This window comes from Gopherus flavomarginatus, chromosome 3 (genome assembly GCF_025201925.1).
Source record: "Gopherus flavomarginatus isolate rGopFla2 chromosome 3, rGopFla2.mat.asm, whole genome shotgun sequence".
Classification (NCBI taxonomy): Eukaryota; Metazoa; Chordata; order Testudines; family Testudinidae; genus Gopherus; species Gopherus flavomarginatus.
In genome coordinates this window covers 1698486-1723296 of record NC_066619.1, presented here as the reverse complement: position 1 = coordinate 1723296, position 24811 = coordinate 1698486, and the positions used below count along the sequence as shown (strand labels likewise).

The 24811-nt window shown below is 57.9% G+C and overlaps 2 protein-coding genes across 5 annotated transcripts in view; one reads left to right on the top strand and one right to left on the bottom strand.

Annotated features, from left to right (window-relative positions):
- Window positions 1-20381, top strand: part of LOC127046476 (receptor-type tyrosine-protein phosphatase kappa-like) — a 119407-nt gene extending 99026 nt beyond the window's left edge. For all 4 annotated transcript variants that reach the window (XM_050943537.1, XM_050943536.1, XM_050943535.1 and 1 more), the window contains 3 exons: window positions 14190-14347; window positions 17367-17502; window positions 18098-20381. In XM_050943537.1, coding sequence (XP_050799494.1) covers window positions 14190-14347; window positions 17367-17502; window positions 18098-18172 — 369 coding nt within the window. In that variant the 3' untranslated portion in view covers window positions 18173-20381. The remainder of the gene's footprint in view (window positions 1-14189; window positions 14348-17366; window positions 17503-18097) is intronic.
- LOC127046504 (uncharacterized) overlaps window positions 1-24811 on the bottom strand; it is a 257859-nt gene that overhangs the window by 85998 nt on the left and 147050 nt on the right. The window lies entirely within an intron of this gene.

Here is a 24811-nt window from a genome sequence, read left to right as displayed (position 1 = left end):
GTCACAGTGTCAGGGAGTATGGGGGAGTCAGGGCCCTGCACCCCTCTTCCTGGGACTCACAGTGACTCTCAGCCAGCCAGTAAAACAGAAGGTTTATTGGACAACAGGAACACAGGTTACAGCAGAGCTTGGAGGCCCAACCAGGACCCCTCAATCTGGTTCTTCTGGGGATTCAGGGTGCTTGGATCCCAGCCTGGGATTCCCTGAATTCCAGCCACCCAGCCCAAAACCGAAACTGAACAAACCCTCTCTAGCCGGCTCTCTTCCTTTTCCAGCTTCCTGGGCAAAGGTGTTTACTCCCCCTCCCGCCTACCTGGCTCAGGTTACAGGCTTTGATCCTGTCCCTCACCTAAAGACATCCATGGCTCTCCCATCCCCCACACAGACAGCCCCTACTGCATCACATCTCTCCCCCCTTCGAGACTGAACTGAGTGAGGTCACTCTGCCCAGTGACCTGGGGAAGTTCAGGGCCCCCTCTCCTGGACAAGGCGTCCGCTCTCAGGTTGGCACTTCCCTTCCCATGGACCACGTCCATGTCATAGTCCTGCAGGAGCAGGCTCCACCTCAGGAGCTTGGCGTTGGCTCCTTTCATCTGGTGCAGCCAGGTCAGGGGAGAGTGGTCGGTGTACACGGTGAAGTGTCGCCCAAAGAGATATGGCTGTAGCTTCTTAAGGGCCCACACCATGGCCAGGCATTCCGCCTCGATGGCCGTGTAGTTCTGCTCCCAGGGTAGCAGCTTCTTACTCAGGTACACGATGGGGTGTCTCTTCCCCTTGTCATCCTCCTGCATTAACACTGCCCCCAGTCCCGTGTCTGAGGCATCAGTGAACACCATAAAGGGTTTGTCAAAATCTGGGTTTGCCAGAACTGGGCCACTAACTAGAGCCTCCTTCAGCGCCCGGAGAGCATCCTGGCACTGCTCAGTCCAGATCACCTGGTCTGGCTTCCCCTTCCTGCACAGCTCAGTGACGGGGGTGGCTATGGTGTTAAAGTGGGGCACAAATCTTCGATAGTACCCTGCCATCCCAATAAAGGCCTGGACCTGCTTTTTGGTTTGGGGGGCAGGCCAGTCTCTGATCACCTCGGCTGGTTCCGGCTTTAGGCCCAGGTAAGATACTTCAGCCATCCCCACCTTGCACTTCTCAGCCTTTACGGTAAACCCAGCCTCTTGGAGTCAGTCCAGCACTTGTTTAACCTGGGACATGTGGTCATCCCAAGTCTGGCTAAAGACACAGATGTCCACATATGCTACAGCAAAACTCTCCATCCCCCTCAGTAGCTGATCCACCAGGCGCTGGAAGGTGGCCGGTGCTCCTTTGAGGCTGAAGGGCAGGGTCAGAAACTCATAGAGCCCCAGAGGGGTGATAAAGGTTGATTTCAGCCTGGCATCTGCGTCCAACGGCACTTATAGAATCATAGCATATCAGAGTTGGAAGGGACCTCAGGAGATCATCTAGTCCAACCCCCTGCACAAAGCACGGCCAATCCACAAATGCCCCCTCAAGGATTGAACTCACAACCCTGGCTTTAGCATGCCAATGCTCAAACCACTGAGCTATCCCACCCCCTTGCCAGTAGCCCTTTGTAAGATCCATAGTGGTGAGGTACCAAGCACCTCCCAGCTTGTCTAGGAGCTCGTCAGGCCTGGGCATGGGGTAGGCATCAGATACGGTGATGGCATTGAGCTTTCGATAGTCCACACAGAACCGGATTGACCCATCCTTCTTGGGGACCAGCACCACTGGCGAGGCCCAAGGGCTGGAAGACGGCTGGATCACCCCCAAAGCCAGCATGTCCCTGACCTCTCTTTCAACATCCTGGGCAGTTTTCCAAGTGACCCGAAAAGGGGAGCATCTTATAGGGGGATGTGACCCGGTCTCCACCCGGTGGACAGTCAAATTAGTGCGTCCAGGCTGGTTGGAAAACAGCTGTCGGTATAGATGCAGCACCCCCCTGATCTCAGCGTGCTGGCCCGGGGTCAGCTGATCAGAGAGGGGAATCTCCTCCAGGGGGGAACCAGCTTTTGTCCCCGGGGAATAGATTCATTAAGGGGTCATCTCCCTACCCCTCCCAATCTCCACACATGGCCAACACCACATTCCCCCTGTCATAGTATGGTTTCATCATGTTCACATGGTAAACCCGTCGGTGATGTGCCCGGTTTGACAGCTCCACCACATAGTTTACCTCATTCAGTTGCTTGATAACCTTGAAGGGCCCTTCCCAGGCGGCCTGGAGTTTGTTTCTCCTCATGGGGATGAGAACCATCACCTGATCCCCGGTGGCGAAGGCGCAGGCCCGAGCCGTGCGGTCATACCAGACCTTCTGCCTCCTCTGGGCTTGGGCCAGATTCTCCCTGGCCAGGCCCATGAGCTCGGGCAGTCTTTCCCGGAAGGTCAGGACATACTCCACCACTGACTCTCCATCGGGAGCAGCCTTCTCCTCCCATTCGTCTCTCATCAGGTCTAGGGGCCCCCTTACCCGCCTTCCATACAACAGTTCGAATGGTGAAAACCCGGTAGATTCTTGGGGTACCTCCCTGTACGCGAACAGCAGGTGAGGTAAGTACTTGTCCCAGTCCTGCGGGTGCTGGTTCATAAATGTTTTTAGCATCATCTTCAGCGTCCCGTTGAACCATTCCACCAGCCCGTTGGACTGGGGGTGATACGCTGAGGCCCATTTGTGCCAGACCCCACATTTCTCCCACAAGCACCTGAGCAGGGTCGACATGAAGTTGGACCCTGGTCCGTTAAGACTTCCTTGGGGAACCCAACTCGGCTGAAAATGGTCAGCAGCACATCTACCACGGTGTCTCCTTCGATAGAGGACAAGGCCACTGCCTCGGGGTAGCGAGTGGCGAAATATATGACCACCAGAATGTATTTCTTCCCCAACCGGGTCGTCTTGCTGAGAGGTCCCACTATGTCCATGGCCACTTTCTGGAAAGGTTCTTCTATGATGGGTAAAGGCCTCAAAGCCGTTTTCCCCTTGTCCCGGGCCTTCCCCACCCTCTGGCAGGTGTCACAGGATCGGCAGTACTGTCGGACATGGGTAAAGACCCCAGGCCAGTAAAAGTTCTGTAGCAGCCTCTGCCTGGTGCGCCGGATTCCCTGGTGCCCTGCGAGAGGGATGTCATGGGCCAGGTACAGTAGCTTGTGGCAAAACTTCTGGGGAACCACCAGCTGCCTCCTGATCCCCCATGACTCTACTTCCCCTGGGGGAGCCCATTCTCGGTACAGGAACCCCTTCTCCCACAGGAACCTCGCCTTGCAACCTCTTCTCATGGTCTGTACTGCACTGAGGTCAGCCCAGTCCCTGGGCTTCCGCGAGGAGGGATCTTTCTGCAACTCGGCCTGGAACTCAGCAGCTGGGACAGGGATGGGGACCTGCTCTCTCTCGCTGGCTGGGTCTGAGCCCGCAGCCTCTCTGAGCCGTGCCCCTGGGCATTCCCTCCCCACCAGGTTAGGGTTCTGCACCTCGGGCAAGGTACCCTTCCCATTGTCAGGGCACAGTGCCCCTCGCCGACTCTGACTACGGGTCATGACCAGGGCACCCAGGGCGTTGCTTGGCCAGTCCTCCAGGTCCCCGCCCATTAACACATCTGTGGGCAAATGTGGGTGTACCCCCACATCCTTGGGGCCCTCCTTGGCCCCCCACTTCAGGTGTACCCTCGCCATGGGATCCTTGAATGGGGTCCTGCCCAGGCCCATCAGGGTCAGGTAGGTGTCGGGCACCATCCGATCTGAGGCCACCACCTCGGGCCGGGCCAGCATCACCTCTGCGCCTGTGTCCCAGTACCCAGTGACTTCCCTCTCATCTACCTCCAGGGGAACAAGGCACTCTCTCTGGAGGGGCAGCCCCGTGCCCACCATGTAAACCAAAAACCCTGAGTCTGGAGCATCCAGCCCCCCAGAGGAGCTGACCTGGGGACCTCCTCCCTCCTTCACAGGTGGTACGCAGCCAGCCCCCCTTTCCTGGGTATGTTGCCCCTCATTCGACTGGGTCTTTACCCAGTCAACCCTCTGTGGGTTGGGTCTACTCGGTCTGTCCCTGAGCTTGGGGCACTGGGCCCATATGTGGCCTCGTTGGCCACAGCGATAGCAGCCCATGTCTCGTGGGTCCCCTTGAATGAGTCGGATGGACCTGATGCAGGATGTTCTCCTTTGGTGGGGGTTCTCCATAGGACCCCGCTGGGAGGTCCCATGGTGACTTTCTCTCTGCGTTGAGGCAGGCCTGCTCCTTCGAGACTCCTCCCTGTTGTCCCCTTCCCCACTGTCCACAAATTGGTCGGCCAGCGGGCCTGCATGCTGCAGGTTCTCCGGCTTCTGGTCCATCAACCACAGCCTCAGGTCGGACAGGCACTGCTCGTACAGGTGCTCTTGTATGAATAGGTCAAGAAGGTCCTCTTTAGTTTGGGCCCCAGGTGTCCACTTGCAGGTATACCCCTGTGCCCGGTTGGCCAGTTGTAGGTATGTGACCTCACGGGTTTTACGCTGACTCCAGAACATTTTCTGATACATCTCCGGAGTCAGCCCAAACTCGCGGAGCAGGGCCTTTTTGAACAGTTCGTAGTCCCCTGCTTCCGCCCCTTTCATTTGGCTGTACACCTCCACGGCTGTGGAGTCCAGTAAGAGGGTGAGAAACTGGAGCCTGTCTGCAGGGTCAACCCCGGTGCAGCTCGCAGGCCTTCTCAAAGGCCGTCAGGAAGGTATCTATGTCCTCCTCCTCCATACGCCGGGCCAGGAAGCACTTATCAAAGCTCTTTGTAGGCTTGGGTCCTCCCTCACTCACTGCAGCTGGGACCCCGCTGCTCCTCAGCCGGGCCAGGTCCAGCTCCAGCTCATGCTGGCACTGGTTCTCCTCATGTTTATGCTGGTTCTCCCGTTCCTTCAGTTCTTGCCTCCTTAACTCGAGCTCTTCCCGTCTCAGCTCCGTCATGTTCCATCTGCATCCGTTCCAGGGACGGGGAGCTCCGCCAGGACGATCCCCTGCTGGCAGCCGGGGTCAGGGTGCCTTCGGTATTCACTGGGCTTCCCCCAACCCCTCCCCTAGGTATAGGTGGGCAGGGGTCGGGGTGTCCTCAGCAGCAGTCTGGCCCCTCCCAGCCATGTCAGGCCCCGGGGCCCACGCTGCGTCCGCTGGGCGGCTTCCCTCAGGGACCGAGCTCGGTTCACCCAAGCGATCCTTCTCCTCCAGCTGGGCAATTAGCTGTTCTTTGGTGGACCTCCCAATGCGCAGCCCTCTCTGCTTGCACAGCTCCACCAGGTCTTTCTTAAGGCACTTAGCACACATCTTCCTGCTGGCCACTCGCCGGCCTGTGCTCTCAGCTTCCCACCGGTTCCAGGCAGACCCCTAGGGCACCAGCCCTTCTTCAGGTCACCCCCTCTCTGCCAGGGTCGAGCTGCAGACTCCTCCGTCCCGGGACTGCTCCTGCAATCCCCCGGGGGACCCTGTTTCTGCAAAGTCATTCTCACTGGGCACACACTCCCAGGGGTTAATCGCCTCCTGAAACCGTCTCTCTCTGGCTCTTCAGCCCACCTGGGCCCTGTCAGTCCCCCTTCGTTTTACTGCTCCCCAGTCACTTACTGCAGGAAGCGCTGTCCACTTGGTGTAGTAGATCCCACCGCTGCCACCAGTTGTCATGGAGTGTGGGCGAGTCCAGTCCTGCACCCCTCTTCCTGGGACTCACAGTGACTCTCAGCCAGCCAGTAAAACAGAAGGTTTATTGGACAATAGGAACACAGTCTACAGCAGAGCTTGTAGGCACAACCAGGACCCCTCAATCAAGTCCTTCTGGGGGTTCAGGGAGCTTAGATCCCAGTTTGGGATTCCCTGCATTCACTCACCCACCCAGCCCAAAACCGAAACTGAAAAACCCTTTCCAGCCGGCCCCTTCCTTTGTCCAGCTTCCACGGGCAAAGGCGTTGTGGTGAACTGGAAATGTTCTTAATGTTTTCTCTGAATATGGTGTTGGTGCCTCAGTGTCCCCTAGGCAGTTCTTAAGTATCTGGCAGAGCAAAGGGCCAGTGCACCTAAATGCCTGACACTCTGTCTCCTAGCAGCTGATGGCCTGGGCCCCTCCCCTGCAAAGGTGCCAGCTGAAGGTGTTGGAGACAAAGACGTCAGGTGACCTCCTGGCCCGGGAAAGGGGCTGAGCAGAGAGGAGGGGCTGGAGGGGGTTGTTAATCTGGAGCTGGCTGGGGACGAGGAGTGAAGTGCAGACATGGGGGGTCTGGCTCACTGCCCCCCAGAATGGACCCGGCCGAGGGGTCCGGTTCTCTGTATCTACAAGCTCTGTTTTAGACCCTGTTCCTGTCATCGAATAAACCTCTGTGTTACTGGCTGGCTGAGAGTCACGTCTGACTGCAAAGTGGGGGTGCAGGACCCTGTGGCTTCCCCAGGACCCCACTGGGGCGGGCTCACTGTGGGAAGCGCACGGAGGGGCAGAGGATGCTGAATGCTCCAAGGTCAGACCCAGGAGGTGAAGCCGTGTGAGCTTCTTGCCCTGGAGACAGTCTGCTCCAAGGGAGAGGAGGCTCCCCAAAGTCCTGCCTGGCTTTGTGGGGAGGAGTTCCAGAGCATCGCCCGGGGAACTACGTGACAAGTGTTGACTCCCTCTCCTGCCTGCCTGGCTCAGGTTACAGGCTCAGGTCCTGTCCATCACCTAAAATCACCCCCTGCTCTCCCATTCACCATGCAGACAGTTCCTACTCTATCACACGCAGGTTTTTTGATCTGCCCTGAAGTTTGTCAGAGATTTATTTGTAAAAACTTTGTAGTAAGGGCAAGGCAGCTGTCCTGCTGACTACAACATTCAATATTATAGAATGCACAAGGCAGCTCTTCTGTTTTCCCTTTTCTTAATCAGTATTTCTAAACTGCTTTTATATTTTAAATGTACCCTTAAGCCGTCATGAAGTACTCATTCCAGCTTACTACATATTTAACTCACTGAAACAAAAACATTCTTTTAAATTAATCAGGCACAGAGGTTTAGTGCGTTCATGATAACGTTCGTTGCTTTCAGAAAAAGGCAAACTAATTTACTGTGTGTGATCTCCATAACAATAGACGTTTATGAAATGTCACCACCTTTAAAAAAGATGTTTCCCAAGATTTTAGGCATAACAAAGGATTTTATTTCTCTCTAGGGACTGATTTTGCTGGAGGGTTCTCTTAAAACTAGTTCATCAGATAGAAGTAAAGAAAGAGGAACTCTTTGTCCAGCTATCTGGAAGGAAAGGGATGTTGTCCCTTAAAGGGCTCTCTTCAATGGCGGGTGGGGGGAGAAAGAGTGAAGGGAGAAAGGGAAGGACAGAAAGACTTTGGAAGCAAGTTTTTTTTACTATAGTAATTAAAATGTGTATTTTAGCTAAGGAGGGTGTTCTGAAGGATTTATTTAAAAAGCTGTATGTCTGAAGATCTCAGCATTTAAGGCTAAAGATGATTGTGCATCTACAAATCTATACAAGGAATTTTTAGAGATGTGATTTTATAATCTTCACTGACACACTAATGAAATATTTTTAAAGCAAATCTTAAACCAAGGTCCTGTAGAGTAAGATGTTCTGAGTAAATATGACAGTCATGCTATCACGGAGACCCCAGGTGATTCTCTGGAACTGCTCCCCACAAAGCCAGGCAGGACTTTGGGGAGCCTCCTCTTCCTCGGAGCAGACAGTCTTCAGGGCAAGAAGCTCACAGGGCTTCACCTCCTGGGTCTCTCCTTGGAGCATTCAGCATCCTCTGCCCCTCTGTGCACTTCCCACAGCAAGTCCACCCAGGCGGGGTCCTGGGGAAGCCACCGGGTCCTGCACCCCCAACTTTGCAGTCAGACGTGACTCTCAGCCAGCCAGTAACACAGAGGTTTATTCGATGACAGGAACAGGGTCTAAAACAGAGCTTGTAGGTACAGCGAACGGGACCCCTCGGCTGGGTCCGTTCTGGGGGGCAGTGAGCCAGACCCCCACGTCTGCACTTCACTCCTTGTCCCCAGCCAGCTTCAGACTGAAAACCCTTCCAGCCCCTCCTCTCTGCTCAGCCCCTTTCTCGGGCCAGGAAGTCACCTGATCTCTTTGTCTCCAACACCTTCAGTTGGCATCTTTGCAGAGGAGGGGCCCAGGCCATCAGTTGCTAGGAGACAGAGTGTCAGACATTTAGGTGCACTGGACCGTTGCTCTGTAGCAATCACACACCCTTATTCAAGCACCTAGATACTTAAGAACTGCACAGGGGACACTGAGGCACCAACACCGTATTCAGAGAAAACATTAAGAACATTCCCAGTTGGTCACACATGCATAACTGGTTTTGTCAATACATTCAGAAACTGACAGTCTATACCTGGGGTTTGGCAAATGCCTGTTACATGGTGTCACGGACTCACAGATCATGCCCACTCTTGGCCCTGTGCGGTCCGTGGGGGGTGCCCCTTTCAGTGAGACAGCCCTTCTCGGGGGTCCACACTCTCTCGGGGTCAGGCCCCTCCACCTCCTGGAGCCGCACCTCTCTGAACCTTAGCACGTCTGTCTCTGCCGTGGGCCCCCTCCAGGAGTCCAAGCGCTCTGGGCCCCTGGGGCCTCCTCACTCCCGCAGGGGTTGATGCAACCCTGTTCTCTAGCCCGGAATGACTCTCAGCTAGCGTAAAACAGGAGGGTTTATTGAGGGTTGAACACAGCAAAGGAAACTCTCAGGGCCTCAGGCCTGGCCTCCCTCAGCTCCGCACCTCCCAGCCCACTGCATCCAGGTGGGCTCTGCCTGCTCCCCCTCTCCAGCCCAGATCCCCCCCTGCTTCCCAGCTGGGCCTCCGATATCCCCGGTCCCAAGCCCCCTCTGTCCATTGTCTTCTCTCCAGGTAAACAGGGTCGTAAACAGGAAGGCCTGGGTCTCCTCTCCTCTCAGCCCTCCTCTGGCCCCTCTGGCTGGAACCAGCTGGTCAGCTCAGCGGGGTCCTCTCTCTGCAGCCCATTGTCCTCCCACTGGCCAGAACTGGCTGTATCTCCTGAGCTGGGTCTCCAGGTCACCGGATCACCAGTCACTGGGGTCTCCATCCTCCAGGCCATCAGCCGGGATCCCGAGTCCCTCTCCGGTCCTTTGTAACAACACACTCCCTCTCCCATCACCTCGTTAAACCAGTAACACCCAGGGACACTGAGTCCCACCCCCTGTGCATGCAAACTGCTGGAAAACACAGAAAACCCCAAGAAACCCCCCCACTTGGTCACATTTCTCCCCCCTTCATGGCTGAATGGAGCAGGGTCACGTAGCCAGTGACCTGGAGAAGTTCAGGGCCCCCGCCCCGTGATAAAGCAGTGGCTATAACATTGGCCCTCCCTCTCACATGAACCACCTCCATGTCGTACCCCTGGAGGAGCAGGCTCCATCTCAGCAGCTTGGCATTAGCCCCTTTCATTTGATGTAGCCACGTCAGGGGCGAATAGTCCGTGTACATGGTGAAGCGCCGCCCAAATAGCTACGGCTGCAGTTTGTTGAGGGCCCACACCATGGCCAGGCATTCCTTCTCGATGACCGCGTAGTGCTGCTCCCGGGGCAGCAGTTTCTTGCTCAGGTACACGATGGGGTGTCTCTCCCCCTTCATATCAGTTTGCATCAGCACCGCCCCCAGCCCTGTGTCTGAGGCGTCGGTGAACACCAGGAAGCGTTTGTTAAAATCCGGGTTTACCAGCACCGGGCCCTGGATAAGTGCCCCTTTCAGGGCACAGAGAGCCCTCTGGCACTGCTCGATCCAGACCACCTTGTCTGGCTTCCCCGTCCTACACAGCTCCGTGAGGGGAGCTGCCAGGGAGCTAAAGTGGGGCACAAACCTCCGGTAGTACCCCGCCATCCCAATGAAAGCCTGGACCTGCTGCTTAGTCTGGGGAGCGGGCCAGTCCTGGATCGCCTCCACCTTGGCCGGCTCCGGCTTCAGGTGGCCACCCACCACCTTGTGGCCCAGGTATGAAACCTCCGCCATTCCCACCTTGCACTTTTCAGCTTTTATAATCAGTCCTGCATCCTGGAGGCGACCCAGCACCCTCTTCACCTGGGACACATGGTCTTCCCAGGTCTGGCTAAAGACACAGATATCGTCAGTGTATGGCAGAGCAAAGTCCTCCATCCCCTTAGCAACTGAGCCACCAGGCACAGGAAGGTGGCAGGTGCCCCCTTGAGACCAAAAGGCAGGACCAGGAACTCGAAAAGCCCTATTGGGATGGTGAAGGCAGACTTCACCCGGGCCTCCGGGTCCAAAGGCACCGGCCAGTAGCCTTTGGTAAGATCCATGGTAGTGAGGTACCGGGCGCCCCAAAACTTGTCTAGGATCTCATCGGTCCTAGGCATGGGGTAGGCATCGGACACTGTGATGGCATTGAGCTTCCGATAGTCCACAGAACCGGATCGACCCGTCCTTCTTGGGGACCAGCACCACCGGCGAAGCCCAGGGGCTGGTGGACGGCTGGATCACCCCTAAAACCAGCATATCCCCGACCTCTCTCTCCAGGTCCTGGGCTATTTTCCTAGTGACCCTGAATGGGGAATACCTGATGGGAGGGTTGGTTCCCGTCTCCACCCGGCAGATGGAGTACGGCCATTCTGGACGTGGGGCCCTGCCTTTCCCTGCTGGCCTGGCCTGGCCTGGCCTGGCTGTCCCCTCCCCCTGGCCCAGCGGTGCCCCCTCTCGGTGGACTTCCACCCAGTTAACACCCCGCAGGTTCTGCTTGGCCGCCATTTCCTTCATCTTCAGGCGCTGGGCCACCTTGTGCCCCTTTTGGCCACAGTAATTACATTTCAGGTCCCTCAAGTCCTATGCGGGGGATCAGCCGCCCTGGCATTCCCGGCCCCCCTGAGCTGGGCTTCCTGGAGTCCCATCTTTGAGAAGTCTCTGGGTGACTCCCCTTCTGAGCCCCCGATGTGGGTTTACCTCCTGCTCCCGATCTGCTGTCCACAGACTCATCCGCCAGTGACCCCGCCCTGCGCAGATCCTTAGGCTTCTGGTCCACTAGTTACATCTTAAGGTCTGGAGGGCAGATGTTGTACAGCTGCTCCAGTCCCACCAGGTTATACGCATCCTCTGCGGTGGTGGCTCCTGTGCCTTTCCCACACTTGCGGAGATATTCCCCCAGCAGGTTGGCAACCTCCTTGTAAGTGACACCTGAGGTCTTGCGCACACCCCGGAATCATTTCCTGTTCCTCTCGGGGGTCAGCTCAAACTTCATCAGCAAAGCCTGTTTGAACAGGTCACAGTCCCCCGTCTCAACACCATCCATTTGGCTGAACGCCTCTATGGCCTTGGGACCCAACAGGGGGGTCAGACAGCGCAGCCTGTCTGTGGGATCAATCCGGTTCAGATCACAGGCCTTCTAAAAGGCTGTGAGATGGGCATCAATATCCCCCCCCCCCCCCCCGAACTGGGGCAGTGGTTTGGTGTCTAGAGTCCCCACACCACTGGCGTCTCGGGGCCCTTCCCCACTTACCCCCTGGCAGGCTCTCTTGGCCCACGGCTCCTCCAGCTCCAGGTCCTCTCGTTCTCTCTCTCTGTCCACCAGCCTCCGCTCCTCTAGTGCCAGCTCCTTCTCTTTCACATCCAGCTCTAGTTTCCGCAGCTCCTTGAGGGAGGAACCTGACTGGGGTCTCCCTATGCTGACTGGGGAGTAGGGTCTGACACCCTCCCGGTCGCTACACAGACTGCCCCCACAGCTACTCCCCAGCTCACCGGGCACCCCGGGAGCCCCCCTGGGGTCTGGAGCCTGTTCCTCAGACTGGTCATTCTCTACAAGCTGAGCAATCAGCCGCTCCTTAGTGAGCCTCCCCATGCTCAGCCCTTCTCCCTGCCCAGACCTGCCAGGTCGCTCTTACAGAGCCGGTTCTAGGCCATTTCCAGGCTGGTTCCGTTCAATACCCTCGTTCTATCGCTGGCAGCCACTCGCTGCAAAGCGCCTGCGCCCGCAGCCAAACAACTACAGGGGGCATCTGCCAACCATCCTCTGCTACCACGTTGTCATGGACTCTCAGATCGTGCCCACTCTTGGCCCCATGCGGTCCGTGGGGGGTGCCCCTGTCAGTGCAACAGCCCTTCCTGGGGGTCCACTCTCTCTCGGGGTCAGGCCCCTCCACCTCCTGGATTCGCACCTCTCTGAGCCTTAGCACGTCTGTCTCTGCCGTGGGCCCCCTCTGGGAGTCCACGCGCTCTGGACCCCCAGGGCCTCCCCCTCGAAGGGGTTGATGCCCCCTGTTCTCTAGCCTGGAGCGACTCTCAGCCAGCATAAAACAGGAGGGTTTATTGAGAGTTGAACACAGCACAGGAAACTCTCAGGGCCTCAGGCCTGGCCTCTCTCAACACAGCATATCCCAGTCCCCCTGCATCCAGGTGGGCTCTGCCTGCTCCCCCTCTCCAGCCCCAATGTTCCCCTGCAGGCAGCTGGGCCTCCGATATCCCCGGACCCAAGCCCCGCCTCTGTCCATTGTCTTCTCTCCAGGTAAACAGGGTTGTAAACAGGAAGGCCTGGGTCTCCTCTCCTCTCAGCCCTCCTCTGGCTGGAAACAGCTGGTCAGGTCACCGGGGTCCTCTCTCTGCAGCCCATTGTCCTCCCACTGGCCAGAACCGGCTGTGACTCCTGAGCTGGGTCTCCGGGTCACCAGGTCACCAATCGCTGAGGTCTCCATCCTCCAGGCCATCAGCTGGGGTCCTGAGTCCCTCTCTGGTCCTCTGTAATAACAAACTCCCTCTCCCCTCACCTCATTAAACCAGTAACACCCAAGGACACTGAGTCCCATCCCCTGTGCATACAACCCACTGGAAAACACAGAAAACCCCAAGAAAACCCCCCACTTTGTCACACATGGCATCATTACCCCTTGACTGGCTCTTTAACAGTTTCAGTGTTGTGCTAATAGGGCTGCAGGCTGGAGGCTTTTTCACTTTTAACTACTAGATCCCCTCCCAAGGAGACTCCCCAGGCTGCAGCACCGGCTGCAGCACCAGCTGCAGGAGCCCAGATTTTCAGGTGCCCTACGCAGCTGCATATGTTGCGAATGCTTAAGGACGGCCCTGCAACAAGGCTCCCAGCTCAACGGAGACCCAGCTGGGAGCTGAGATTCAGGGCTAGCTACTGATCCGACCACAGAGATCAAGCCGCTATCGCTGCCCTTAGGGTGACCCTCGCCTGGCCAGGCCCCTGGGCGACTCCAGGTGGGACCTTTGGAGCAGGGCTGGGCCCTCGCCCACCTAGAGAGTGATTGCTGCCCCCAGAGGATGGGACTGTGCAGGGAGGGTGTTGGGGAGTCCGGCTGCCTTTCAGAACCATCCTCTGTGAAAGGCAGCACGGCAGTCAGGCTGGAGAGAAGGCAGTGCCCACACGGTATCATAGCTTCCAGTTGTCCTGCTCTACTCGGCCACGTGAGGCCTCAGCTGCCGTCCTATGCCCACGTCTGGGTGCCCCGCACTTTGGGAAAGGGGGGCAAGCTGACGAGAGGCCAGAGGAGAGCAACACAAAAGAGAGACGGTTGAGAAAACCTGGCCAGTGGGGGCAGGTTCAAATAACGGCACGTTCAGGGCTGGGGGGACCTGAGAACAGCTTTCCAAGCTGAGCCCTGTTCTCCAGAGGATGAGGATCAAGTGTTCTTTGTGGCCACGGAGGTAGGACAGGAAGTGGTGGGCGTAATTAGCAGGAAGGGAGCTGTCCATTAGCTATCAGGAAAATCTTTTTGACTCTCAGGGTAGTTCAGCTCTGGAAGCAGCTCCCAAGGGATGTTGTGGGATCCCCGTCACTGGAGGGTCCTAGGCTAGGTTGGACAAACCCGTGTCAGGGCTGGTCGAGGGTTCCTTGGTCCTGCCTCCGCGAATGGGGCTGGACTTGGCGAGGTCCCTTCCAGCCCCACCTTTCCCAGAGTCTGGTTTGTGGCTCTGGAGGGCTGGGGCCAGGCTGTTCGGAGACACAGGCTGTCACCACTGGGACGGTCACTTCCCCAGGTTTGCGTCAGGGTTTGATACAACCTAGGCCTGCCCCTGTCCCGTAGCTCATCCTTGGGCTGGGGGCCAATGGCTGAGCTTGTGGAAGGGTCTGATGGCAAGTAGCCCCCTCCTCTCTCCAGGCCTGCCCCCTTTCTGCCCTGAATCTCCCACCGGCCTCGCCACCAGGGTTTCTGCTCTGCCCGAGGCTGACTCTGCTGCGGTTCCTCCCCTCCTCACTAGCCCAAGAAGCCCGCACGGGAGATCAGGTTGTGGCAAGTAGACGACTGGCCCATGCAGCAGCAGCTCCCCCCATGCCCTGCCACCATCATCAGCTTGCTGGGGGAGGTGGAGCGGAGCCGGCGGACGAGCCAGGACAGCCACATTCTCGTCACTTGCTGGTGAGTGAGGGCTCTGGGCTGGGCAGCCCTGGCGCGATAGCCGGTCTGTGGTCCCGGCTCCAGCAGCACCCGGCGCGACAGGCTGTCTCTGTGCGGTGTGGAGCAGGAGCTCACGCCCATCCCTGCAGCAGGAGGTGGCTGAGCGCAGCGGGCGCCGAGCACAGACTCTCCCGGGTGGAGGCTGGCGTAGACTGGGACCGTCGATGGGTGTGGAACCGGCAGTAACCGCTGGCAGAGCCGGGGTCAATACCTGGGGGTTCCTTTCCATCGACACAACACAGAGCTGCTCGTGCCCCCACCCAGTGACCTGGGACAATTACACCCACCCCAGGTGCCTCTGAGAGGCAAAACTTCCCCTCGCAAGCACAGAGTGTAGGAAAGACACTTTTCATGAAAGGAGGGAAGTCACCTGACATTAACTAGGGAAAATGCCACAAGCAGGATTCATAAACAAACTGTGAGGACGCCCACCCAGAGTGCATGGGGCAGAGCTTCCACCTTGTGTTCCGTTCTACAGCCGACCGTTCCTTTTCTGTGCCCCCCCTGCTCCCTCACCGCACCCCACTCACAGGGGGTGTCCTGGGTCAGTGAGGACCCAGGGTTCAGAGGTGCAGCTGGGTGAGTTCCCCTCCCACCCAGGGAAGAAGGTGCCTGGCTTGCTCTGGCCACTGAGCACTTGCTCTGGCTGGCCGCCCTGCCAGCCACAATTCCTCTCTGCTAGCCACCCAGACAACCGCTCGTTCTGCTCACCACCATACCAGCCACTCAATCACCAGCTGACTGTCAGTCGCCTTCTGCTGCTGGGACCTCAGCACATCTGTCTCTTAGTGATTGTCAGCTCTGCACAGGCTGGGCAGAGACACGGGCCCATCTCAAGTGATTGCCGCTCTCAGGGATTTATAGCTCTGCGTAGGCGGGGCAGGAACACAGTCCTACCACCTCTGGTTCCAGCTCTGATTGGGCATTTAACAGAACAAAGAGACTCCCAATGAAGCTCTTTCTTTAAACAGGGGCGGGAACAGGTTAAACCAGTCTAGGAACCTTTAGGGAGACACCACACCCCCTGGTGGGAAACATGCCCACCCCTCTTACTTTCCCCAGGCTCTGGCATTCAAGCCCCTGTCTTAACGAGGATTTTTAAGCTGAGGGCGACCCCCTCATTTGAGGAAAGGTAAGCACAGCCCTGCCCCACTTTGCTCCTACAACAAAGACAACAACATGGATAACAGCATTTCACCCCCCTGCAGTCAGTACTAAAGTGATTTGTAACCCAACAGCAGCCAACGTTGGTCACTTTGGGCAACACACGGCTCTGTCTGCTGGTGTAACGATGCTGTCTCTGGCGAGACACAACTGAGAGTATCAGTTCAGGACAAATTGCTCAGAGCAGGGCAGTCACAGCCCCAGGCTGGTGGTTTTCCACCTCTAAGGCACCAAACCAGCCAGACAAAGAGGACTTCGGTCTCACCCCACTGGCTAACAACAAGTCACACAAGCAATTCCCTTAGACACTCCAGTTTCCCAGTATTACCACCAGTGCCACTTGTCCTGGGGATGAATGGTTATGAAAACCAACACCTCAATAAAAGAAAAAGTTTCTCTCAATCTCAAAGAATCAAACCCCAGACTCAGGTCAATATACAAGTCAGATCTTATCCACAAATCACGCTGTTGCCAATCCTTTAAAATCTAAAGGTTTATTCATAAAAGGACAAAAGATATAGACAAGAGCTAGAATTGGTTAAATGGAATCAATTCCATACAGTAATGGCAAAGTTCTTAGTTCAGGCTTGTAGCAGTGATGGGATAAACTGCAGGTTCAAATCAAGTCTCTGGAACATCCCCCGCTGGGATGGGTCATTCAGTCCTTTGTTCAGAGCTTCAGTTTGTAGCAAAGTTCCTCCAGAGGCAAGAAGCAAGTCTCTTGCCATGTGGCCTCTACTTTCTTTGTTCCAACCACAAGCTATGCAGCATGTGGCCTAGAAAAACCTCAGAGTTCTGTCCATAGGCCTGTCCCTGCCTTGCTGAGCCACCAGGTGTATCTGCCTTCTTTCAATGGGTCAGTTGTGTAGCTGATGATCTTTAATGGGCCATCAAGCAGGCCAGGCAGAGCTGATGCCAATACTTGTAACTTTAAATACAAAAACGATACATGCACACAGACAGCACAATCATAACCAGCAACCCAGAACCTTGTCTGAGACACCTCACTTGACCTCCATTGTACAAGAGTTGGTGCCACTACAGGACCTTGGTTGTAACAATGATCTATACGGTCACGGTTCACGTCAGTAACGTCACAGCTGGGTACCTAGGCCGAGCAGGTGTGTTCATGTAAATACAGTCTGGTCCTGAAGTCCCATCCCCCCGGCCCTCCCCCAGTGAGGTGTCAGGGGAGAATTCATTCAGACTCTGCTGACAGTTAATAGACCCTTCAGCCTCCAGGTCCTCATCAGCTGGAACGGCCTCACTACAGCAGAGCCATCTCTGCTCCCTCCCCTGGGACTTGCACCCAAACCGCCCAGCGCAGTGCCCAGGGCTGCCTTCTGCGAGCCCCCTCGAGCGCCTGGCTGGCAGGAGCGGGCTGCTGCAAGCCCCCGCCCCCCAGTGGCCGGCAGGAGTGGGCGGCTGCAAGCCCCCCCCCCAGTGGCTGGCGGGAGCGGGCGGCTGCAAGTCCCCCCCCCGCCCCCCAGTGGCCGGCGGGAGTGGGCGGCTGCAAGCCCCCCCCCCAGTGGCTGGCGGGAGCGGGCGGCTGCAAGTCCCCCTCCCCCGAGTGGCCGGCGGGAGCGGGCGGCTGCAAGCCCTCCCCCCCAACCAAGTGGCTGGCAGGAGCAGGTGGACAGGGCACCCCTGTCTGAGCTGCAGCAGCCCAGGCTGCCCTCCCGCCAGCCATAGCCCGGGCCACAGCTCCCTGGTGCACCAGCCATGTAGAACAGCGGCAGATCTGGGCACTGGCAGCTCGGTGCCATTGGGCGACCCCTGGCCTGTGCCGATCCACACGTCCCTTCTCCCCCCGCAGGGACGGTGCCAGCCGCTGTGGGCTCTTCTGTGCCGCCAGCTTCATGTGCGAGCAGATCCGCAGCGAGGGGCTGCTGGACGTCTCTCAGGCGGTGAGAATGCTGAAGCGACGGCGACGGCAGATGATCAGGGACGTGGTAAGTGCCCCAGCCTGGCCCAGAGAGGCCGGTGCTCCTGCTGCCAGCCCCAGGGCCAGGAGCCACAGCTCAGGCAGCCCCTAGAACTGCCCATCACCCTGGGACAGTCACACAATCAAAGCTCCTGCCGCCCAGCGTCCTGTGCGCTGCTCTCAGTCCCTCCCTCCCCGGCTCTGTGGGCCCAGGCTGATTCCAGAGCCCCCAGAGAGGGAAACAGACCCCAGCCCCTGCTGCCTCGGGGTGGTGGGGAGGAGTGAGACCTGCAGCCTCTGGGGATTGTGCTTCACGTCAGAGGCTATGGTGATGGGCTCTGTTAGAGCCAAGACAGCATGGCAGGAGTGGGGGAGCTCCTCCGGGTCCGGGCTCCTGCCAGGTCCGGCTCAGGGAGGCTGCGGCCAGGGGCTGGGGGCTGGGCTCCTGATGGAGGCTGGGTTTCTGACCCTAGATCTGGCAGGGGGGACACGCCCAAGCATGGCTTGCTCAGGAGCTGCGAGACCCACAGCCGGCCCTGCATGCCGAGGAGTGAGAGCAGGGGCACGTGCGGGTGGGTCTGGGCCTGGCACCTGGGGTGCTCATGTGCAGCTTCTCTCCCCAGGTGCAATACACGTTCTGCTACGAGTTAGCCCTAAGCTACCTGGACTCATTCAAACTCTATGGGAATTTCAAATAGAGGGGAGCAAGGGACCGTCTAGAGTCAGGACCTGCCGCTGCTGCTGCTTCTCGTGGCACCTCCATGCTGCTCTGTGCCAGGGCAGAAGCCCTATCCTGGGGGGCGAGCTGGGGCCATGGAACCTGGCAGAGACGAGAAGGGCCTCGGCGGTGCCTGCTGGGACACTCTGGACTCCTGACACTCCGTACCCTGGAGCCCACGCAGCTGGCTGAAGCCGACGATTTCCTCAGGGATCATTTCCAGGGCGGGGGTTGATCCCAGACTTTGCCCAGCCAGGGACTGGGGCGGTAACTTACCTGGAGCCAGAGTGAGTGTGCACTGTCACTTCTCAGGGTTAGCCGAGGTGTCTGGGGAGAATCGCTACCACTACTCACAGCGGGAGGGAGCCCTGGCCATACCCACCAGGAAAACTCTCCCCAAGTCCTGGCTGCCAGTAACACGAGCCGTCCACGCTGGGCTCCGCGAGCCCTGTGCCTTCCCTCTGCAGGCTGCTCATTTTCCGTGCCTTGTTCCACTCCCAGGCCTGATGCTGTGTCCCCTGGACCCCAGCGACACACACCGAGCTGCTGCCCTGTGGAAACGGGGCCTCAGTTTACCAGCTTCACCTCGGGTTTAGGTGCAGCCCAGCCTGTGGTCTTGTAAGCAAGGAGCATGGCCCAGGGCTGGGGCAGCGGCTGTGCCAAGGAAAACCCAGTCCCCAGGTTCCTGTTTGTTCCTTATCGTCATCAAAACAGGGGTCCTGGTGGCACCTCAGAGACTATAACACATTGATTTGGGCATGAGCTTTCGTGGGCTCCAGCCCACTTCATCGGATGCATAGACTGGAACATACACTGAGACATATATGTGCTCAAATAAATGTGTTCGTCTCTAAGGTGCCACAGGGACTCCTGTTCTTTCTGCGGATACAGACTAACACGGCTGCTACTCTGACGCTTATTTTCATTGGTTATCAATTCTGGCAAAGCTCAGACACATTAACACGCTTCCAGGCTGCACCGTGGACTAAGGTTGCACTTGTGCAGGGGCGGCTCTAGGCACCAGCAAAGCAAGCAGCTGCTTGGGGCAGCATATTTGCAGGGGCGGCAGTTGGCAGGGACCAGCCTGGGAGCTGAGAACCAACAGGGGGCCCTGGCAGCTGGAGTTCCTGGGTTAGCTCCCTGCCTATAACAGCAGCAAAGAGTCCGGTGGCACCTTACAGACTAACAGACGTTTTGGAGCAGGAGCTTTTGTGGGTAAATACCGACATACACATGCAACTGACGAAGTGGGTATTCACCCACGAAAGCTCATGTTCCAAAACGTCTGTTAGTCTCTAAGGTGCCACAGGATTCTTTGCTGCTTTTACAGATCCAGACTAACACAGCTACCCCTCTGATACCTGCCTATAGCACCAGCCCTGCAGCAGGGAAAGAACTACATTTCCCAGGACTCCCTTGGCTGCTATCAACAGGAACGGGAGGGGGAGTGAGGTAGGTGAGATGTCATGCTGCAGTTTGCTGTCAATAGAGAGCTCACTGCTGGAGTGGGATGGCACTGGGAATGGGGAAGGAGTGTGCCCAAGGAGTAGGAGGCTTTGCCCCAGATATCCCCTTCGGAAGACATCCCCAGACTGGCTTAGGGATACTGGTGTGACCCCACCTTGCAGCCCCCAAAGAAGGAATTGGATGGACTCTATGGACAGTGCCCCTCTCTATCTGAAGCCTAGCAAGGGAGGTACGAGGTTCCCACTAGAATTTAAAATGAAAAGTAAGGGAGGGGAGGCTCTACTGGACCTGGGCAGCTTTAGATACAGTACCAGGCATGTAGGAGGATTTCCCCTTCTGAGTCATGGAAGCAGAAATTGACTTTTCCTTTCCAGATGTAGCTAATATTCCAAAAGGGAATCTAGCACCTGCCTTCCAGATCTGAACACCTCCAAATTCAGCAGTGCTCACGCTCAGTCTGGGCAGCTGGTACTTCATTTCTCCCAAATCAAATATCCTGATCCACTGTAACTTGCTGTAGAAAAAATGGGATAAAATTGAGCAAGAAATGCTTCCCAGTGGTTATTAGGGCTGGGACTGCTATTTTCAACAGCCATTGCCTTTGTTTGTTTGTTTGGTTGGTTCGTTGTTCAAAAGGAAGAAAGTGATGCTGCATTGGCAAATTCCCCATAGAAAGAAAGAGCGGAACAAAAGAATAATAAAGGCACCTCAACTTTTCCTCATTTCTGGAGGACAGTCTCATAATCTGCATCCAGAGATCCTCCAGTCACACAAGCTGAAAATTGTTCCACTTTACTGCAGCTCTGTAAGCCTATGGGAGCCAATCCTGTCTGTGTTTTGTGCACATCCAAAATTCCTGCTGAATGACCCACCCTGGGAGCGAGTTACCAGTGACCCAGGGCTGGGGTGGAAGGAAGGTGCAGGTGTGTGGAGGGGAGAGCCCGGGGCTGGGGCAGCAGGGAGGCGTGTGGGTGGGGGGGACACTGGTGGGAGGGAAGGAGGGAGCCCAGGCCTGGGGCAGCATGGGGTGCAGGTGGAGGGGGGGGAGCCCAGAGCTGGGGCGACAGAGTGTTTGTGTGTGTGTGGGTGGGGGGCACTAGTGGGGGGGAGTCCAGAGCTGAGGCAGCGTGGGGTGGGGGGGAGAGCCCAGGGCTTGAGGTGGCAAAAAACCTGAAGTCGGCCCTGGTCTTGTGTTCAAGGCCCTGCCCAGGGGGTGGGTGCCGCCATTGAACAACTCGGTATAAATGGGACAAGTTTAAACAGCGAAAGCAGCCGATTAAAGCCCAGTTTAAAGCTCTCTTGGGCCCCCATTGCCTGGGCTCACAGGGTGAGCACACACCTGGCCTGAGTTCAAATCCTACCTGGGTCCCACTACAGCGGCACCTGCACGAGTGACCCTTCAGTTACTGCTAGGAGCAAGCCGGAGAAATCCGAGCTCTGACCTGAAATCTCACCACTCCTTGGCCTGTGACCTGGGGGAAGGGAGGGCTGGGCCGAGCATGTCCCCTTAGGCCTGTGACCCGGCGGAGGGGAGGGCAGGGCACAGGGCTGGGCCGAGCATGTCCCCTTAGGCCTGTGACCCGGCGGAGGGGAGGGCTGGGCACAGGGCTGGGCCGAGCATGTCCCCTTAGGCCTGTGATCCGGCGGAGGGGAGGCATCAGCAAAGCGCACAGAGCTGCCTGGTTCCAGCAGGGCTGCAGCCTGTCTGGGTCCGTGGGAGGAGGGGGCTCTGCACAGGGCCTGACCAGCTGGCGTGCAGCTCTCAGCGCGCTGGGTCTCTGCTGCTCTGCTTGGGTCCAGTGGAAGGTGCCAGTGGGTAACTGCATCTTCTAGCCGGGAGGGTGAGTTTGTTCCCTGGGCCATGAGTCAGAATCCACCCAGCCCAGCACCGGGACCCCCCTTTTCAGCAATGTCCTTTAATGTTCCAAAGTTACCCGCTGGTTCAGTGCTGAGATCTTTAGATGCTCAGTGAGTCAGGAGGTCACGTCTAGACCCAGGGAATTGTCTTTCCCCTCCGGTGCGGAACAATTCCTACCTCCTCTATTGTGCGCCGGGTGCTGCACACGCCACCAAACACAGATCACCTCTGGTTCCTACCCCCATTACATCCGGTGCCTTCAATGTCACCCCCTCCCGCCAGGTGCGCACAGGCTGGGGAGGCCCAGGAGCCGAGCCAGACGGAGCGCTGAGTCACAAGACAGCCCGACGGAGGGGCTGGGTGAATGGGGGGAGGGCTGGATTTCTTGGGGCAAGGGGGATTTGCCTCATTTGACCTTCACTTTTCTGGGTCTCACTGCAAGCAATTGGTAGCAGGGCCGGCTCCAGGCACCAGCTCAACAAGCAAGTGCTTGGGGTGGCCAAGGGGCAGGGGTGGCACATTGGGCTCTTCGGTTGCAATTTGGCAGCGGGTCCCTCAGTCCCTCTCGGAGGGAAGGACTGGCCACCGAATTGCCGCCGAAGAAGAAAGCAGCATGGTGGAGCTGCCGCCGATCGTGGCTTGTTTTTTTTTTTTCACCGCTTGGGGCTGCAAAAACGCTGGAGCCACCCCTGATTGGTAGGTGGTTTAACGCCCATAGCCCCATACTCAGCCCCGGCCCTGTGTTTGCACACGGGAGACAACAGGGCACCCGGCCCAGGAAAAGGGGCAGTTAGTCTTGCCTGGGGCCGGCAGGCTGCTCAGTAGCTGGCCCAAGAGATGGGGGGCTGCCCCACATGGGACACATGGAGGCTGTGCAGGGAGGAGCTCACAGCTGGGGGATCCCCAGGCAGGACCAGGGAACGGTGTGTTTGAACCTTAGCGCAGTCAATGCTCCCAGGTGAGACGCCTGTCTGGCAGGATGGGCCTATTGCACCTCAGGGGCTGTACCTCCAGGGGCAGCGCTGGGTTTGGGACGTGCATAGGGGGTGCTGGCAAGCGTAGGCACTACAGACGGGCAGCGGCAGCTGTTCTGACACCTCCCCTTCACACACTCCTCACCTCGCTGGGCCTATCTCACTCCAGGAGCCATTGCTCCAGCTCCCCGTGCGTCTCGCTTCTCCTAACTGCTCCCCGGCTCACCCCAGGAGCCGGCCTCACACTGGGCTCCATAGCCTGGGTGCAGCCACACGAGTGACCGGCCTCTCGCCTCTGGGACTCAGTGGCTTTGGTGCACCAGTGCGACGTCGTGGCAGGCGGCCAGACACAGCCATGGGATGGGAGCCAGCGCCCTGGAGGGGAAAGGCCCCGTACCCCCTTCCCAGATCCCTCAGCCCCTGCGTTTCCTCTCTCTACTCAGACATGTTCCTCGGTGCCCGGCTTGGCCGTGGGCCCTTTAGCGGGAGCAGAACTTCCCCTCCCCCCAAGCTCGGGGGCCTCTGTTCATCCACTGATCCTGGGGTAGGTCCCGGCTGCTCGGTCAACGGTGCCGAGGGGAGAGGGTGTCACAGAGTGTCGGGGAGTCAGGGCCCTGCACCCCCGGCTTCCTGTGATTCACCGTGACTCTCAGCCAGCCAGTAAAGCAGAAGGTTTATTTAGACGCCAGGAACACAGTCCCAGACAGGTCTTGCAGGCACAGACAACAGGATTCTCCCCAATTAGATCCATCTTGGGGTCCCAGGAGCACCACAGCCCCCTTGGGGGGTCAGAGCCCTGTCTCTCCTTCCCTCCATTCCCCAGCCACCTCCTGGAAACCCCTTCTCACTCTCCAGCCTTTTGTTCAGCTTCCCGGGCAGAGGTGTCACCTGGCCTCCAACCCCTTCCTGGGTTCTCATGCTGCATGCTCAGGTCTCCTCCCTCCAGCCAGTCTCCCATCCCCCAATGCAGATCGTCCTCCCAGGCCAACACCCCCCACTCAGCATTCACAGCCCACAGTAAGAACAGCCCCAGTTCGTCACACCTCTCCCCCCTTCAAGACCGAACTGGGCAGGGTCACTTCAGCCAGCGACCTGGGGAAGTTCGAACCCACCCACGTTCCCAGGGATACCCCAACATCCCTCCCATTTCCTGGTGAGAATTACACCAGGCCCTTCCAGTTTCCCACCCCCCTTTAGGTCGGGGGTGCTCGGTGGCACTCGTAGTTCGCACGTGGGAAGGCTTATGCGGCCCGTGTCCTTTCCCCACCCCAATACCCCTGGGGTTCAAGGTGAGCTGGAGTTTTCTCCCCGCATTCCAGTCTGGGGGGCTGTGATTCGGGCTCTCTTGGTTCAGAGCCCCCTTTTGACCCTGGCCCCCCTCTGGAAAGGCTCCTTTGTGCTGGGCAAGGGTCCTACAGCCATTTTCCCCTTGTCCTGGGCCTTCCTCGCCCTCTGGCAGGGGTCACAGGAGCGGCAGTACAGCTGGTCATTAGTAAAGACCCCAGGCCAGTAAAAGTTCAGTAGCAGGCTCTGCCTGGTGCGCCGGATTCCCTGGTGCCCTGAGAGGGGGATGTCATGGGCCCGGCACAGCAGCTGGCAGCTATACTTCCAGAGTACCACCAGCTGCCTCCTGATCCCCCCTGACTCCATTTCCCCTGGGGGAGCCCATTCTTGGTACAGGAACCCCTTCTCCCACAGGAACCTTTTCCAGCAACCTCCCCCCATGGTCTGTACCACACTTTAGTCGGCCAGGACCCTGGTCTTCAGCAAGGAGGGATCTTTCTGCAACTCGGCCTGGAACTCAGCAGCTGGGACAGGGATGGGGACCGGCTCTCTCTTGCTGGCTGGGTCTGAAGCTGCAGCCTCCTTGAGCTGTCTCTCTGGGCGTTCCCTCCCAACCAGGGTAGGGTTCAGCTCCTCGGCCAAGTACCCTTCCCGAGGTCAGGGAGCAGTGTCCCATGCAGGCTTGGGCTGCGGGTCACGACCAGGGCACCCTGGGGGTTGCTTGGCCAGTTCTCCATGTCCCCCCCATTAACACCTCAGTGGGTAAAGGGGGATGTACCTCCACTTACTTGAGGCCCTCCTTGGCCCCCCATTTCAAGTGTACTCTTGCCACGGGCGCCTTGAATGGGGCCCGCTCGCCCCCGTCAGGGTCAGATAGGTGTTAGGCATCACCTGATCTGGAGCTACCACCTCGGGCCGGGCCAGCGTTACTTCAGCGCCCGTGTCCCAGTATCCACAGACTTTCCGCCCATCTACCTCCAGGGGAACAAGGCACTCGCTCCGCAGGGACAGCCCTGCACCCACCCTGTAGACGGAA